Source organism: Vulpes lagopus, chromosome 21 (assembly GCF_018345385.1).
Source record: "Vulpes lagopus strain Blue_001 chromosome 21, ASM1834538v1, whole genome shotgun sequence".
Classification (NCBI taxonomy): domain Eukaryota; kingdom Metazoa; phylum Chordata; class Mammalia; order Carnivora; family Canidae; genus Vulpes; species Vulpes lagopus.
In genome coordinates, this window is record NC_054844.1 from 37,973,941 (window position 1) to 37,992,246 (window position 18,306).

Below are 18,306 nucleotides of genomic sequence, written 5' to 3' on the forward strand. Positions count from 1 at the left end.
AACACCTGTGTAGCATTCTGACACAGATGACAATCCCAAACCATCTCAACTTATAAAGATTCAGCTATATATTAGGCTCATCACTCACCCGGGAGTTGAATACAAAGTATTTGGGTTGGCACTTGTCGTCACTGTGGGCTTCATACTCTACTCCACTGCCATGAAGAGAGCCCTTGGCCTGGTTCTCATCTAGCCCTGCAGGATTCTGGTGGGTGTAATCCATCATGAAGTTCACACCACTACTCTCAGAGTTGTTAGGTAACATTACCATGTGCACTGGAAGGGTATTGTTGAATGTCAGATTTCCAACATTGTGATCCAGAACGGGCAGAGGGCAGGGTATTTGGAATTTCTTGTAAATCACCTAGGCCCAGTCATAAAAAAAAAAAAAAAAAGAAGAAGAAAGAAAGAAAGAAAGAAAGAAAGAAATCATCAGCCTTTTAAAGAAAACAATGAAACAAAAATCCATATATGTGATTTATGTGTTAGAGGTGAGGGGCCTCTGCTGAGGATTCCTTTAGACTAAGGGAAAATGGAGCCTCCTTCTAGCCTCTGCTCTAAGGAAAGACTTGGAACAGTGGTTGCTCCTGAGAGTCAACAGAGCAGTATTTTGCATGAACCCATCCTAAGCATCGTTCATATTCTTCTGAGAAAGATGACATTTCCTTACATGTCATATCTTTTAGTTCTTCAAACTAATATAATGTGGGTTATCAAAAATTCTCCTCTCTTCTTTTGCCTTTTTGGGGGAAATGCTGTATACATTTGGCCATGATATTACATGATATTACAAAAAAGAAATGATATTACAAAAAAGAAAACTCCCTTTTGGTAGAGAGTGGGGGCTGTGGGGAGAAGGATTTCTCCTTTAATTCCACTGGGGTCACTCTCTTTTCATGGGTGGAATGTGCAGGAGAAAATGGCAGATTGATGTAGATATGGATAATTCTATAGCCTACTCATTTCTCTTCTGGGACTCTTCACTTCCTCCTCCACCTTTCTAAATGTTAAGTCGTTGTGACATTACTGCTTGAAGGATTCCTTTTGTCCAAATATACATCCAGTGTGCTCAGAACATGCTATTAGCTATGGCCTTGACATTCTAACTCAACTATTTTTAAACTCATGACTGTCCTTTCCTCATTCCAAATTAGAATATAAGAAAATGGCTTGTGATGCAAGAAATATTTCATGCTAGTGAAGTGCTTGAATAAAAATGAGGACACTAATTCAGGGACTAAATGTCTCGTGCTCACCAACCTACAGGGATCGTGTCAATAAATCACTTACCACACTGACAAAAAACACCATGCAGGTAAGAGAAAATCCACTGGTATAACCAAGGTAACCTAAAAGTTAGCAGAGAAATTCTGGAAGGTGAATACGGTATCTACAATTAGCTTACCTTTTAGAATATGAAATTAAAATAAAAATTAAAAATGACTTTACCTAAATTTTTAAGGAGAGAAAGTGGAAGAATGATTCCAAGAGACACAAATATGACGAGGTAGTTGCCATTGAGGTACCATTCTCTGAAAGAGAAAGAGTGGCAAGGATATTAGGGTGCGCCTGGGTGGCTTAGTTGGTTAAGTGTAAGACATTTGATTCATGATCTCAAGGTTGTGAGACCAAGCCCTGCTTTGGGCTCCGTAGTGGGTGTGGAACCTGCTTAAGATTCTCTCCCTTTCCCTTTGCCGTGCACCCCCCACCCCTCACTCTCAAAAAAAAAAAAATCAGGATCAGAAAAGACCAAGTAGAATGAGTTAACAGATGTTACAGAGAGGACATAAGACATACCCAGTATTTTCTTCAAGTCCCATGAATGCTCTGATTACTTCAGGTAGTTCATATTTAATGATAAAGAGGTAGCTCGACATTGCTAAAATGGAAAACGTGATAGCTTAGTGGTGTAAATAGCACTAAAGTCACAGGCAAGTTGTGAGAAGTCCCGGCATTTGGGACATTCAGTCTTCTGGTAAGATGAGCATCTAATCCCCCAAACGGAAAGAAAAGCCACCAGTGTATTTTGTACTGCTTCCAAGTTCTTTTCAAAAATAGATATTTGGCCCTCTTGCACATGGACCTCTGCTAACAGTATCAATGCTGATTCTGTTTTTAATCCAGCTCTGAGGTTTTCAGTGAAGTTGCTCTTTCAAAGTTTCCCCCTAATTAGTTATAAGTCATCATGGCCTGTACTGAGCGCCTGTTTTAGGATCCATCACTTGGGCAGGGGCCTGGCAACAAAAGGCTTGGGCCAGAGGAGAGAGGCGGGAACTGCAGGCCGGTGCCCTGTAGACTGTGTGCCACTCTGGCTTCCCCAGGAGGGCGCTAGTCTAGTCCTCTGTGTTTACCCTCCCTGAGGGGCATGCAAAGCCTCAGAGCACTGATCATCTAAACTGGAGGCTGAGTGGGTTGATAAAAGAATGTGAGAGATGCCATCTTCTCCCACCTTGGTCAGTGGATTTGTTTTCTCTATATCCCAGTCTCCCTTTGACCAAATAAGAAATTATACAACATGGCAAAAGTTCTTGAGCATCTACATGAGTGATATATGTGTGATCATGTACTCTTCTGAAAATCTGCTGATATAATCTATAAAACCCTCTCCCTGGGAAAATGTGTATGTATGCATATTCATAACATATAATGAAGGTTGCCTGAAGTTGTAGGGATTTATGCAACACCTCTTTCCCCAAGTCTATCCATGCTGTGAAGTATAATGCAAATCTGACACATGGTCCAGTGAGTTAAAAATAAAATTCATTTTATTAATTTAAATTAAAAATACAACTGACAAGTTTTGCATTGCAGTGTTTAAGTGCGTGCTATATGCGTCTAGTGAATTTTTGCTCATAGGCATGGAAAGCAGCTAAGTTGCAAATTGTACTATTAATAGTTTTGAAGTATTTCTTTAACCTCCAACAATAGTAATAAGAGTGATGATAATTCCCTAGATTGTTTAGTCGTGCAGACTAGTCCATTTGATCAGCTGAAAAGCCACGTAAAACAGCAAGATGTAGGTTATTTTCATTCCACAGCTGAGGATATAAAGATTTGAAAGCTTACATGACATGTCCAAGATCTCACAGATTGAAAACAACAGACCACATCCCAAATATAAGGCCAGTGTTTCCTCTCTATTGTGAAGTGAAATGATTTTTACAATACCTGATGTGTCTTCTGTAAATATTATTTGGTTAATCTTTACAAAGACCTTGGCTAAAGCTAAATCTTACAGAGCGCAAACAGAGGAGATATTTCTGATTAACTGGCTCAGTGAGGTACCATTCAATTTTAGAGCTATTAATTGCTGACTTTCAGTGATGTCACCACTGTTAATGTGTTTGGTCTTCGAAAATTTAGAATGATCTGGGCCTGTCTGGGTAATGTCAACATTATTCTGCTAATGTTGAAACATCTGTGGTAAATGTTAATTTTTCAGGGGATTGAGAAAATTAAACGTTCTAAATGTGGAGTTGCTAAATACAGAAATACAAGTGATTTCTCTCAGGCTAATATAGCTACTAATCACATAGAATAACCAAAGTGAGAACATTTTTAGGAATGGTATATGAAATTTTGTTTTATTCCCTTAAAGCCATATTTCCTTCATGTGTGTGCATCTTGATTGAGAGACCATATTATAGTTCATTCCATTTTTTAGAAGCATAATGGAAGCTGCACTTTGAGCAACAGACGGTGCTGTTGCCCTTCAGCTCTTTGGGTCTAGGGCTAACTCTGTGTATGTCCAGGTATTTCAGGTACCCAAACAAATAAATTAGATCAGCTACGAGGTGATCCTATTAAATGCCTGACATTTTTAAGTCTTGAAAAGACTGAAGATTTGAACCAAATGTAAAGCAGTCTATTTGATGGGGGATGGAGAGCTTATAAGCCTGTGGCCCCAAACCAGTAAAATGTATGAAGCAATCCTGGTATTATTGCCAAATTCTATGCGGGCCTATAGTCTTAATATATACAAACGTGGAAATAAATTAATAAAATCCAGGCATATCTTAATGATTTGTATTTATCTGTTTACCAACCAACCATTAGCAGGAACAGGTATGGTTGGATAAGGTTATTAAAAGAATTGGCGCATTCCAGCAATCCTAGATAGCTCCAGTGATTTTATTTAAGAAGGGTTACCTCTTTGCAAGATCTCTGTATAAATTTATTTATTGCAGCAATTGTTAGTAATAGTGAAAAACTGGAAACGATCCAACATCAATAGGGATTCAGTAAACCCATTATGGTACATTTGTACAACGGAAAATCCAAAAGCTATTTTAAAGAATAATATGCAAATTCATTCAGGGCATATTGTCAAAAAAAAAAAAAGGAAGCTGCAAATCGGTATTATAAAATGATCCAATTTTATCAGTAACAATATACTTATTAAATTTTGCATAGAGGAAAACCTTGGAGTAGTTATTTCTAGTGGTGACTTACATAAACATTTCTTTATAATATATGTATTTATGTAATGCTTTAGGTTTTCACAATTAGCATATATTTGCCTTATAATTATAAAAAATGTCCATTTAAAAAATAATCAGTAGGGCCCCAGAGACATTGAATCCGAGAACTGGGGTGGAAAGAATGTACTGAACCCTTATTATGTGCCATATATTATCTGATTTCATCTTTACAATGACCTTGTGAAATGGAATATTTCATTTTCAATAGATGGAAAAAATAGACTCAGAGGAGTTAAGTCACAGGCAGTGACAGAAACACTCAAATTTAGGTGCATCATATTCCAAAAGTCTATTCTCTACTCAAGGGTTTGAAAACAATTTTTTTTTTTTAATTTAAATTCAATTAGCCAACATATAGTACATTACACCCACAAGTTTCTGGCCGAAGAAACTGGATGCTCCTCGTTCATTGAGAGAAGAAAGAAGAGAAGAGTAGAATGACAGGTTTGGGGACTGGAGAGGAGGAGATGAAGTAAGCACCCCTGTGTGATGATAGATTCCAGGCCAGGCAAGAGGACATAGGCAGTAGGACACAGAAATTGTGGGTGTGGATGCCTTCTGAGGGTCAAAGACTCCATTAGGACCAGTGAAGCTGATGGGGGAACATATCACCTGAAACACTATTAAACATGTGAATTTATAGGTTCTATTCTGAAAATTATATTTAGTAGGAATCCTAAGAATTTATAGAAACAAGTAATTTGTGGTTTTATTATCAGACTTCTGGTGCCTACCTAGCTTCTTAGGAGATACTCCAGTGGGCTGGCTCTATATAGGCTATCTCAAGGATCCCCCATATTTGGCTCTGCCTTTCACACACTTTATTTTCAGGTTTATGAAATAAACTCAGTCATACATATGAAACATCAACTGTTCTGTCAATGACAGGAATAAGCACTAACGCCTTAATTTTTTTACATTTAAATTAAAGCCATAGTAGCATTTGAAATCAAGAAAGCTTTTATTCTATATTTTACTTAGTATTTTCTTAGATATTGTTATTTTCAAAGAAGGACAGCAAATCTACTTAAGAATACTTATTTTTTAAAAAAAAAATTTCTGAATACAAACCAGCTGTTTTTCTGCATGTAAAGTGCTTGTTCATTACTGTAAGAGTTTTCTGATTTATTGAGCATTTTTTAGAAAGTTTAAGTAGTAGTAAAACTATATGCCCTTACCTCCAATGTTCTGCATCGTAATGGAAACAAAAGCTCCGATTTTCCCGGGCCATCCAAATGCCTTTTCCCCTAGTTTTTCATAAATTAAAGACCCTATAATAAAAAAATAAAAAACAAAAAACCAAATAAACAAAACAAAACAAAAAACGCTTTAAAAGGATTGTTTTAATGACTAAAATATTTCTATAATTGTACACTGGAGTCTCAAATATGTACACAAACACCACATAGGAATCATAAACCCCAAAGATGCAATCTCAAAAGCCAATACAAAATATGTTAAATGTTCTCCAGACAAGAAGCAATGGCTTCATTCATCTTCGCTCTGCACAGCAAGTCAGAACTGTTATTTCTGTCATCCATCAAGACTCCTTTTTCCTATTTGGCTTGAATCTGAGCCAGTTGCCTTTCACTTCTCTTAGATGCCCAAATTACTAAAAACATTGAGAGGCCATGTCATTGGGGTCAGAAGAAAATGAAATGTGAAATTGACTAAAATCCTCCCCTAGTTATAGACCTATAGACTGAACTATACTTCAACAAGAATCAAGATAGAACATTTTGGACTTAGGGTGTAGCATACCTCCTTCCTTGGCGGTCTTTAATAAAAGGTGAACTGAGTAGAGTGATAATATTGCTACAGCAAGCAGCATGATTCTGGGAAGGGAATAGAGAGTAGAAAATAAATTTCTATAATAAATAAGGCATATTCATGTTAGATGTCATAATAAATTATTGCATTGGTCCTTTCAATCATTAACTTTCCAAAAGTATGTGGATTTTTGGGAAGCTGAGAAATTCTTTTCTGAACCCCACACATACCCTTTACTGTCACAGAACTGGAATTTGCTATATTTTATGTGCTGAAACATACCACCGGAAGTTCTTAACGTTCCTATTTATTATTTATTTATTTATTTATTTATTTATTTATTTATTTATTTATTTTTTTAATGTTACCCACTAGTAGAATCTGGTCCATAACTTAGATGTTAAATGTATAGCAAAATTAGCAAGTACTATATCTACTTATTCAGCATATGGCTATATGTCCATCATATTTATGTGCTATTCTCAGCAACATTTATAATCGCAAGGCTATTTGACAGCTTGGCTAAGCCTTAAGGTAAAATCTAGAAATAGAGAAGCCAAAGCATGAAGAGTCTAAACTGTATTACTACTGATCCTGCACATTAAATGACAAGATACTTTGTGAGCCAGAGGGTCAGGTAGTTGCCTGTACACTAGAGAGAAGAGAGAAGAGAAGTGTGGGGTACAGTAAAATGACTTTTTTGGTATGGGTTCAGAAAGAATCATTTCTGGCATGTCCTCAGGCATGTACAGATTCTTTATGTATATATAGTGATCGGTGTTTCTCCAAACAAAAGAATTGGAAAGCAAAATTAAGAGTGTAGATAAAAGCATTCTATAATGAATAAAGGAACAATACTAAACTTTATTTGAAATCTAAAAAAAAAAAAAACCCAAAACAAAAAACACTTATTCTTTATTTTACACCATCAGAACACATTAAACATTTTCCCCACAATTGATCTAATTCTTTGGTAATTCCTGATGAAGTCAATGTTGCAAATGTACATTTGGGCCACAAGTTCCAAATCTTTACATATACTCTAGCTATTTTGTGCTCTTGTTTTCTACAAAATACATTTATCAAAACTAACTAATGACTTACTCATATATGTTTCCATATGCCTCATGAACTTACCTGTTTTTAAAGATGTAATTCAGATTACATAATTTTGTTTCCTGGAAAAATAATGAGCCTCCCCTGTATTCTAACCACATACTTGCTTTGGGCGAAATACTAAAAGTAAAACCAATGAAATCCTGTGTCATTCACTGTGAATTAAGGGAAATGGCCGAATTCAGTCTTGCTCCTTGGATACACAGAGCACGCCCTGTGATGTCTAACAATTTAATTGCTCTGGACGGTTTAATCCCTTAAATGTTTAGGCCTGAAATGAGGCCCTCGGTTTTAAAAGTGGAATATTCTCGTCCCATGAAAATGATCTTGTGGCCCTAGGATGGGGGTAAGAGCCTCTTACTTCTATTCATCAGTGATCAATAGTATTACCCTAATTGTAATGGTTTGTATAATTAATAAGGAGAAGACAGTCTGTCTTAGTGCATATTACAAAAGTACACGACTGTGTGTATGAATATATCTCTAAGCCATTAAGAATCAAAGAATGAAGAAACTACCTTATTTCAAACATGACCTAAAAAAGTGGTTGATATAAAAATCCGTTCTGCTAAAAAATATTATACCTACAACAGATCAGAGCACTAACACGATATAAATATTTATAGTCCTGCCTGATTCTTATCCCTCAAATAGCTGTGTGATTATCTAATCATAAATGATGTTCAAAACATAAATAGCATATATTTATAACATAAGCATTGCATTCTTAGACAGTTATTTAATGCACTAGCATTGCATTAGGGATGGCAATCTGCATTCACACTGATGCCTGACTAATATTAGACTGTATTCCTGTGAAGAATTCCACTACTGCCAACTGTGTCTTGGAAAATACCAGGCTGTACATAATGCACACAAACATCTGTGGCTGTCTGTCACAGACGGTGACATCTACCCTGCAGGTCAGCTATGGGATGCTGCTGCCCTTAGGCAACATTTGACCAAGTACCTAGGTTTAGGAATAAACATTGGCCACTCTGCAAATATTTCTGTGCCAAGCACTATACTAGGTCTTGGGGATACAGTGAGTCAAAACAGACATGGGCTCAGTCCTCTGGAGATTACAGTCTAGCAAGGGAGATGCATACTAACCAAACTGGACAACTACCCTAAAATATTAGAATTGTGGGGAGTGTCTAATGAGGTGTTTGTGCCAGTCATGGAGGTCAGCGAAGGCATAACTTAGGTGATGATAAGCTGTGCTATGAGGAGTTAACTAACTAGATGAAGAAGAAAGGAAAAAGAATTCTAGGACCATGTGCAAAGGCCCTGTGATGAGCAGGGAATAAGGCACCTCCTGTGATGGAGAGAAGGCCAGTGTGCCCATTATATTAAGCATCTAGGGGGTGTAGGGATGGGGCCCAAGATGGAACCAGAGCACACAGGACTCTGTATGCTTGACTTGGGATGGGATCCTTTTCCTCACAGTATGATACAGTTGGATCTGCTTCTGGGAAAGATCTTTTTATGGTAAATCACCCTGTAAAATGATTTCTGTGAACTGGTAGGGCTGCTCCAGTACTTTGGGTGGTTGACCACATATACTTTCTGTCATTTGGTGGGGACAGCTGGTTGAACAAGCACCAGGATTAGTCTACTGATTAGTCCTCGGATTGCTGTCTATAAGCCAGAGAATGTGCCAATACTTTCTCAGATCATTCTTGTTCACAAAGATCAAACTTGAGATTGTTAATAGAGATGGTTAATTGAAAGAACACCAGGTGTGCATGGGCGTTGAAGCAGATATGCTTACATAAAAAGTATGATCCCCGTGTTGGCCATGGCGTAGGACAGGCCCAAGATTCCACTGCCCATGATGGCATTACTCAGGTTGAATGAAGACATTCCAAAGGAGGTGGTTCCAGGGTGCTTAAAGAAAAAAAAGGGCACATTTTAAGCAAATATTTGCCAAAGGATGAACCTTTTCCAAATTATTCTTATTCTGCTATTATCTTTACTGGAGGAGGTTACAGCTCAAAATCAAAGAATAAGATAAAATCACAACGAATAAAAGCTGTTAGTTCAATAAAAGTATATAATTTTCAAAGGAATGCTTGGTTTCAGCAAGGGGTCTCAGGAAAAAAATAGAAAAGACAGGTTGAATAACGTAAAGAAGGGAAAGCATGTCTGATTGCAGATTACATTTGGGTTAGAATGATTTCTCCAAAAAACAAATGAATTTCATAAATGATTTATGTAGCCATATGGCGAACAGGAAAAACAAGTCCTTATTCCAGTAAGGGCCTGAATAAACAGAGAATGTGCTGATCAAGGCTTGGAAAATTTCAGTCACATTGTTTTCCCACAGAGACTAGGTAGATCAAGCACCCTCAAGTCCTGTTTACTACCCGAAAGCAGAGATTCACTTACATGTTCATCATCATAATCTGCCAGCTTCTTTTCCCCTAAAAATCCATTTGTCAGGAATTTCTGACTTTCAGCATCTTCATTAGTAAATTGACTGGATGCACATACAAAAAAGAAAATAAAGCAAAAACATCGAAGTAAATGCTCTGAATTATATTTATGTTTCAGGTGATCCATGTAACCGAATCAAGGAGGAAAATCAAGGCATTTGAAACTTTTTTTTTTTTCCTTTCTTCTCTTCCTTCACACCAGTGCTCCTTCCAGACCAACAATTGAGCTCCATTTATGAATATCCTTTGGGAAGGAGAGAAAAAGTTGTGAAGGAAGAAAACATTTTTTAAGCCACATTTCTTCTTTCCCTCATGAACTGTGCAAAAATGAGAATAATTACAGCTAATTTTGTTTTCATCTTGAGCCCTCCAAAAGAAAAGGTACAAAGTGGCGATTGAGGTTTCTCAATACTACTGCACCATGATCAGATGATTGTATTAATCAGTAAATACTAAGTGCCTAGGCATGTGATCCTCATCTCATTTGATGCTCAAATATCCCGAGGAGAGGAACGTTCATGCCCCTACTCTAAAGACGAGGTGACCCTGGCTCAGAAGGACGAAGTAGCATGCCCAAGTCTAGGGTCTTCCATGGCACTGTGCAGTCCCAGGCAAGACCCCATTGCTCATGTTTTCTTCTTTTCTTGATACTACTTGCTTAATCACATATCCCTTGCTGGAATGTGGTTCAATGGCAGCTCTGTGTTGTGTTTGGTTGTTTTTGTGAGTGTGTAGATTTTAACTACTCTGAAAATATACTTGGGTTGTTTAGATAATGAGAAACTAAGAAAAAGATTAAAGAAACCTATGAATTGGTAGAGGAGCTGGGAAGGAAACAGGACATTACACCGTCACTATCTGCAAACACTGTGATTGTCGCTTACTTGGGCAGAGGCTGGAACTGCACAGCGTCATACAATACATGGGTCCTGTGGTTATAAGCCAGGGGTTTTGAGGATACGGATCTAGTAGAACCACATTTCTAAAATGCTTGACTAGTAATTATAGGAGATCTGTACAAATTATCCTTTATAACAGCAACTAATCCTGAAAATATCTTGTGAGAAAGAGGGATAACAAGGTTACTTTGGGAGAGTACAGAACAATTTTTAAAGTGTAGGCAGAACCAGCAGACAAAATTACTAGGCTTTATTTGCTTTTCTGGATGTTCACTGTGTACAAGTTAGGAACATTTCCTGGCATTCCCCTCTTCCTCCTAGGAAGCATAATGCCCTCTGATGCTTTCTTCCATTCCTGTACTAACCCCTATCACCCTCTGCTCCCTTTTTGTGCTTTATTTTAATGGTCTGTAGTTAATATACTTGCTGTGTGGAGACTGGTACATAATGTTCATAGTTGGAAATAGGCAAAGTAAGATGAAATGGAGCCTAAAACAGGCCTAAGGATTATAAAACAAAAGTGTCATCTGGATTTTAAACTCTGGAAGGCCAACAGTCTATTTTTTTTTAAAAAATCCCAATCAATAAATTAGAATCCTTTAGTCCATGAGTAGTTTTTAAAATTTTAAATGTGAAAGTAAATAGATTCTCTCTCAAGGCATTCACATGTTTTTATTTTGGCATGAGATGAATTATAAAACATGAGAAGACTGGATAAAATGTATGAGACATGTTTTGAATGTCTTAAATGTTTTGATACCAAACCCAGCATGTATTGAAAATATATGCATAATGATTCCAAATAAGTGAATTATGTTCAATTTCCTAGAAATTTATGCTTAAGGCATCAATCCAAACCAAACATAAGCAAAACCCATCTTTTAAAAGTGATCATAAGATTGCAAAAAGATGACCTGTGTTTGAGTCAGGAGTTAAAAGCTCAATCACTGTAAGCCGTCCAGAACCCATTGTACGAATCTTAACAAAAGCATCCCTATCTTTCTGTTGCGGCTTTAAGAGGACCAAGTTGAATGACCCTGTAGGACTGTTCTCGAGATGGCGTCCCCTTCAGCCTGGCCACCTCTGCAGGAGTTCATATCTGTGTGCAGCCTTCTCGGAAACAAGAGCCCTCAGAGTTGGTCATTTTACCCCGGTAACAAAGTGGAGGTAAAAGAACCAGAGTTGACTGGGTATCAGCTCTCTTTCAGGCATTCGTGTAATCCTCAGAAAAGTAGGTGCAGGTTGTCATTCCACATTTTTCACCGAGGCTCACAGAAGATAAGTATCTTCTCCAAACTCAGGCAACCACTCTGTAGATTCCAAAGCGCTGTGTTCTGCCCCACTGTGCCCTCTCGAGAGTTGCTCAACCTAGAAAATACCACAATCTACATCTCCATTGTCTCTCTAGTCCAACAGCACAGAAGTCAACTGCACTGGCTCTGTGGAGGAAGAATAGTGCTCCTCCTGATGATCTTTCCTGGATGATGTGAAATGAAATGAGATGTCCTTGTCTGAGGGTAGTATTCTCTACTTCAGGTCTAGCTTTAGTAAAATAATTCCATCTCAGTGTCTTATGTGTTCTATGTTTTATGCCATCATCTGTGTTCTATGCCATTTTGTGAGAAATTAATTTACTTTATCAAATGACTATGTGAACCTACTATGTTCCAGGCAGTGTGATATGTGCTGGGGCCACAGATGCCATTACCCTGTTGGTAGTGGAATAAAGATTGAGAGAGGCCACACAAAGAAGGAAATGGTCATTTCTACTCAAGGGAAGGCTTCATGGGAGTTCTGATTTTGATCCGTGTTTTGGAGGATGAATGGTATCAATAGAGAAAGGGGAAGGTGGGTGGGTGACACAAGAAGAGGGCATTCTAGGCAGATGGAGCTGAATGAGTGAAGGTATAGGGCGCTGGGAGTGGCTCAACAAGGCTTTCCTACAAAAAGGGAGCAGAGCAAGAGATGGACAGGAGAGCCAGGTCAGGGACAGATCATGAAGGGCCTTACATGCCAAGCAATGTATAGCCCCATTTTTGTCTTACAGCTACTGGGGAACCACCTTTTACCAAAGGAGAATCCGAGTCACTTTGCAATTGTAAATTATTACTTTTTCAGGGATGGGAAGAGCTAGTTGGAGGAGAGCAAAATGTAAGATAGGGAGACCAAGGACAGGAAGGGCTGTTTTAATAGATAGGTGACAGATGATATGCTCCTAAAGAAAGATGGCAGTAGAATGGGTACAGAGAAGAGGGTGGATTTTTAACATTAAAGAGGTAGAACCAACTAGATATAATCGAACACTGGATGTGTGGTTGGGGGAAGGGATGATTCAAGATTGACAGTCAGGGTCTTTTCACTGACTTGCTACAGGATAGTGGTGACTTCCATCATGGTGGCAATTACTGGAGGAGGAGTAGATTTTGAAGAGAAATATCAGAGTTCAATATTAGACACCACAAGTTTGACTTTATAAATAAGGCAATTCACAGACACATGAGTCACCCTGTAAAGATGTGCAGTTGACAGTTGGATATAGTGCTCTGAAATGAAGTTGACAAGTCTAACAGGCTGAAGATGTGGCACACGTTCAGTGAGTGAAACCCTGATAGTTGTGAATGAGCTTGGCCACCGGTCACTTTTAGTGACCAGAGAATCCCTACAGAATTCTGGAGATGCAGCAACATTTACAGGGCAGTCAAAGGAAGAGGAGTCGGAGGGAATATAGTCCAAAAGGTAAAAGAAATGATTAGCTAATATAACTTAAAATGTTCTATATTAATGGGGACAAGAACATTGTAACCTCAATTCTAAATCAGTCACACACAATCTAAATCAGACTGACATATAGTAGTGATATAATAATGAACTTTAGGATCAGAGAGTTGATGTGTGAGCATCGATGCCATTGTTATCTCGCAAGTAAGTAATGAATCCAATTCTTCCTGACAAAACCCTTGTTTTACACATCCATAAACCTGACATTTTTCCATGGAACCTGGTCATTTTTAATCCCATACCTGCTCATTGCTGCTTTTTCTAAGTTTCCCATCCCGGTGTAGCTATCTTGAGCACTTTCTCCACTGACACTCTCCTCCTCATCAGGTTCGATGTTGACATTTCTCAGCTCCATAGGATCCATTTGAGCTGCCAGGGCCTCTTGTCTACACACAAGCTCCTTCAGCTTCAGGTTCTTCGACGTCAGGGTGATGTTCAGAACACTCTTTTCTGGAAGCAGAATATGAAATAAATCATAATTTTCTTTAAATTAGATAAATGAATATGAATCACATACTTTGCATATGGTCTCTATAGAAACATGGAAAGAAAGTAAGCTCCTGAAAATGTCCTATAAAAATTTATGTCTGGCATGTTTCCTTTACCCAACACAAAAATGAAAAATCAAAGAGAAGGAAAGTCACTGACGAATTGCTGAATCAGCAGATATTTATAAAGTGCCTATGCATATGAACATGGCAGGTGCTTTGCTAGGCACTGTGGGAAGAAAAAGAAAGAAAAAGACCTAGCAGTGATTTGCAAAAAGGTTTCCTATTTGTAAGCAAATTGCCTAATTTTAAAGAAGGGAAGATGAAAGTAAAACTGTTGACAAAGACCTGGCAAAGCAGAATCTAACAGTATCTCTACTAGCAGTAACAATTACTGCTTGAATTTGCTAATTGGGTATGAAAGATTTCACATCACCAGAATACCTGATAACATGCGACACAGGGGAGGATCTTGCTAGGGGAACTGCTTTCCAGGCACTTGGATCATGAAACCAAAGTTAAGAATATAATAAAAGGTAATCCAGGTTTATCTTTGAACCAGCATCTGTCACCATCCATATAAAATTAAAATGCATTTTAACAACAAAGAGGCTCAACTTTTAGGTTCTGTTAGGCCTTTAATTCATTGGATCCCAATACAAGTTAATTTTTCTTTTCTTTTCTTTTCTTTTTTTTTTTTAACTCATTTTCCTCAACTGTAACATGGAAAGGGGTGGACTGACATTGTGTTTAAAAAAAAAAAAAAAAGCTATGACTCCATCATGGGTGGGTTGATACAAATTCTTCTCAAATTTTACTATCAGAATCAGTCAATTCTTGTTGAAGTGTCAGTCACTCTTGGAAGGTGTGGTTCTGGAATACGCACTACCCATTTGGTAAGAAAATCCTGAGCACAGAAACTGACATGAAAATTGCTCTAGAAATGAAATCCACAAATCCTCTGGCAAATCTAAAACAACCACATGGGAATGCCTACCCAATCCGGTGCAGTGACAGCAAATCTGCAGAAGGCAACTCACACTTGATGAGGTCACAGCCCCAAATTACAAAAGCCACAAAACACACATGGAAACTCAGGGTGAGTGTCAGTAAGCATAAGAAATAAGATGCATACCTGAGTAACAAGAACCAAAGCAAACTAATAGTGACTTTAAAACTATATAATAAAAACTAATAGGAAATTTGATATAAGAAATAACATCCATGAAATAAGAAGAGTGTAAAAGAAGATCGGGCTGGTTTGAAAAAGAGTCAAAAAAGGAATTCTAAATACTAAAAAAAAAGTAGTCATTGAAATAAAGAGTACTCAGCTGAAGGGAGAGTCATGAAACTGAAAGATCCATGGAAATCACTCAAACTATATCACAAATAGGTAAAGAAAGACAAATATGAAGTTAAGAGATGTGGGAATGGGGAGAGCAAGAATAAGAAGCTTAGCATACTCTACTAGGCCTGCAAATATGAAGAAAGTACAAGGCCAGGGAGAAGCAAAATAGAAAGAAATAATGGCAGAGAATTGTCCAGAACCAAAAAAAAAGATAGTAGCTCTCAGGATTAAAAAAAAAAAAGCACATAGTACTCCATTAATATGAGGAATAAATTCATTAATACGAGGTACTATACATATAACATCAAAGATAAAGAGAAAAATTATAAAAGCTAACAGAGAGAATAGAAAATAAGCATATGGTTAAAGAAAAAAATAAAAACTTGTATTAAATGAGTAACATTTCTCTTACCATCACACAGACCAGTTTTACCTAAGAGCAGGAACTATCAATTACTGTTTCTATTTGTAGTTCTTTATTTAAAGTTAGTTTTTCTTTCTTTTCTTTCCTTTTTTTTTTAAAGATTTATTTATTTATTCATGAGAGACACACAGAGAGAGGCAGAGACACAGGCAGAGGGAGAAGCAGGCTCCTCGCAGGGAGCCCGACGTGGGACTCGATCCTGGATCCTAAGATCAAGCCCTAAGCCAAAGGCAGACGCTCAACCACCGAACCACCTGGGCATCCCTAAAGTTAGTTTTTCTAAATTTAAACTATTCACTAAAACCTCTCTGATGGTTTATCAATTCTAAATCTGTATGTATAACAGATGAGGAAATTAGCATAAGTCCCAACTGTCCTTCTCACAGCTCCTAATCGTTTTAGTTAATGAAATACTTCTACAAGGTTAACATGCATGATACTTTCATACTATTCTGTAAAACAATGACATCTCTCATAATTTTCTATCGATTGTTTTTGAACGCTTAAAGACAACTATCAACATTTACAATGTTATGATTGTGTAAATGATATGCTCCAAAAGTCACGTGGTATATGTGACTACATAATAAATGATAGAGAAGTCCTCTGTTAGGAAAACTTTGCAAGGGAATTTTCCGTATTTTTACTTTCTAAATGGTTTTCTCCTCCGCCCTCTGGGTCTCACTCAGCTGCCAATGTCTTCTGAACATCATTGCATGTACTTTCCTTCAATTCATTTTGCATTGTGCTGGAATCCACCTTGAATGACTCCTTTCATACAATGTGTCCATGTTTGTAAACAGAATTTCTGAGATATTTCATGTTGGGAAAAAAAAAAACAACAACAACTTTACTTTGCCCTCAAACTTTGTTTGAAAAAGTATTGAGTAGAGTAGAAAAACATAGTCTACTTTGTTTTTTGTTTTTATTTAAATTCCAGGGTGTTAACATACAGTAAAATACTAGCTTCAGGTGTACAGTATAGTGATTCAGCTCTTGCGTACATCAGCTGGTGCTCATCATGACAAGCCCTCCTTCATCGCCATCACCTGTTTCCCCCAGTCCCCCTTCCACCTTCCCTTTGGAAACCACCAGTTGGTTCTCTATCATTAAGAGTCTGTTTCTTGTTTTGCTTCTTTCTCTTTTTTCCCCCTTTGCTCATTTGTTTTGTTTCTTAAATTCCACACATGAGTGAAATGACATGATATATGTCTTTCTCTAACTGGCATATTTCATTTAGCAGAATATATTATCTAGCTTCATCCATGTTGTTGCGAATGGCACAATTTTATTTATTTATTTATTTATTTATTTATTTATTTATTTATGAATGACCCAGAGAGAGAGAGGCAGAGACACAGGCAGAGGGAGAAGCAGGCTCCCTGTGGGGAACCCGATGTGGGACTCGATCCCGAGACTCCAGGATCATGCCCTGAGCCGAAGGCAGCTGCCCAACCCCTGAACCACCTGGGTGTCCCGTATTCATTCTTTTTTATGGCTGAGTCATATTCCATGTATAGCATGGCTTACTTTTAAGCTAGATCTATTTTATTTTTCAATGTGTCCACTAATTGCTTTTCACCATCATGTTTTTAATTTGTAATAACTTGATCTTCATCTTCCTCTTTTTTTCATCTTAACCTTTCTATTTTACAGATGCAATATTTTCTCAACTCTTCCCAAGGACATTGACTAGAAGTTTTCAAAAGCTCCTTTTGTTCTGTAAATTAATTTTTTTTTTCTGGAGTTAATTCTGTTTGTTCATCTTGGTGCTTCTCATGCTTCCTGGTTTTCCTTAAGTTCTTAGGGATCCTAGGTTTTCTGTTCATCTTTATGAATGAAGAGTATGTTGGTTAACTTAGGTAGTACTTGGGTATTCTCTTAAATCTTGCAGGCCCACTTCATTAATGGGTTGCTCCCTTGTAGGTTCTGTAAGTGGCTTCTCTGCAGATGTCTATGTGTGGAGCATCCTGGAGAACCCAACTCCCAGATGCAGCTGGCACTTTCAGAGGGGTTTCTATAGGAGCAAAATGCTGTCACGGATTTTCCTCTTGGGTGGAGCTTCCGTTTTTGCTTGTAATCCCTCTTGGTCTCTTGTGGAGGCCCTAATGCCTTTTGTAAAGTTGGGCTTTCTTTACAGACTAAGTCACAGCCTTATCCTCTGAGCAAAGGTGGCAGCCCAAACGGACTGAAATGTCCAAATAAATAAAATCTTTTTTAAAAAGTACTATTTTGTTTAATGCTTCATTGCTTGAATTCCTCAACACTAGGTCCCAATCCCCCATTCTTCCCATCTACTCCCAAGGCTTCATATCACAAGTTCCATCTTTGGCCCAGGCTTCTCTGAGCCTCAGCTGCATATGTCCAGTGTCCTAACTGATGTATATGCTTGCATATCTTAAATTCAACATGTCCAAAATCCAACTTGTAAGTTTCTTCTTTTTCCAATGTTTCCTATCCAAACAATATTGTTACCATCTGAGAAGCATGAGTCTTCTATTATAAATTTTCTTTTCTTACCCCCACATCCAGTCCTTTACAAAGTCAGGTTGAATTTTATGAGT

The 18,306-nt window shown here is 37.7% G+C and overlaps 1 protein-coding gene across 4 annotated transcripts in view; it reads right to left on the bottom strand.

Annotated features, from left to right (window-relative positions):
* SLC38A4 (solute carrier family 38 member 4) overlaps positions 1-18,306 on the bottom strand; it is a 68,303-nt gene that overhangs the window by 14,883 nt on the left and 35,114 nt on the right. For all 4 annotated transcript variants that reach the window (XM_041735712.1, XM_041735710.1, XM_041735711.1 and 1 more), the window contains exons 2-10: positions 13,725-13,932; positions 9,759-9,849; positions 9,142-9,257; positions 6,243-6,316; positions 5,660-5,752; positions 1,798-1,879; positions 1,450-1,532; positions 1,291-1,349; positions 89-364 (exon numbers count right to left, since the gene is read on the bottom strand). In XM_041735712.1, coding sequence (XP_041591646.1) covers positions 89-364; positions 1,291-1,349; positions 1,450-1,532; positions 1,798-1,879; positions 5,660-5,752; positions 6,243-6,316; positions 9,142-9,257; positions 9,759-9,849; positions 13,725-13,846 — 996 coding nt within the window. In that variant the 5' untranslated portion in view covers positions 13,847-13,932. The remainder of the gene's footprint in view (positions 1-88; positions 365-1,290; positions 1,350-1,449; positions 1,533-1,797; positions 1,880-5,659; positions 5,753-6,242; positions 6,317-9,141; positions 9,258-9,758; positions 9,850-13,724; positions 13,933-18,306) is intronic.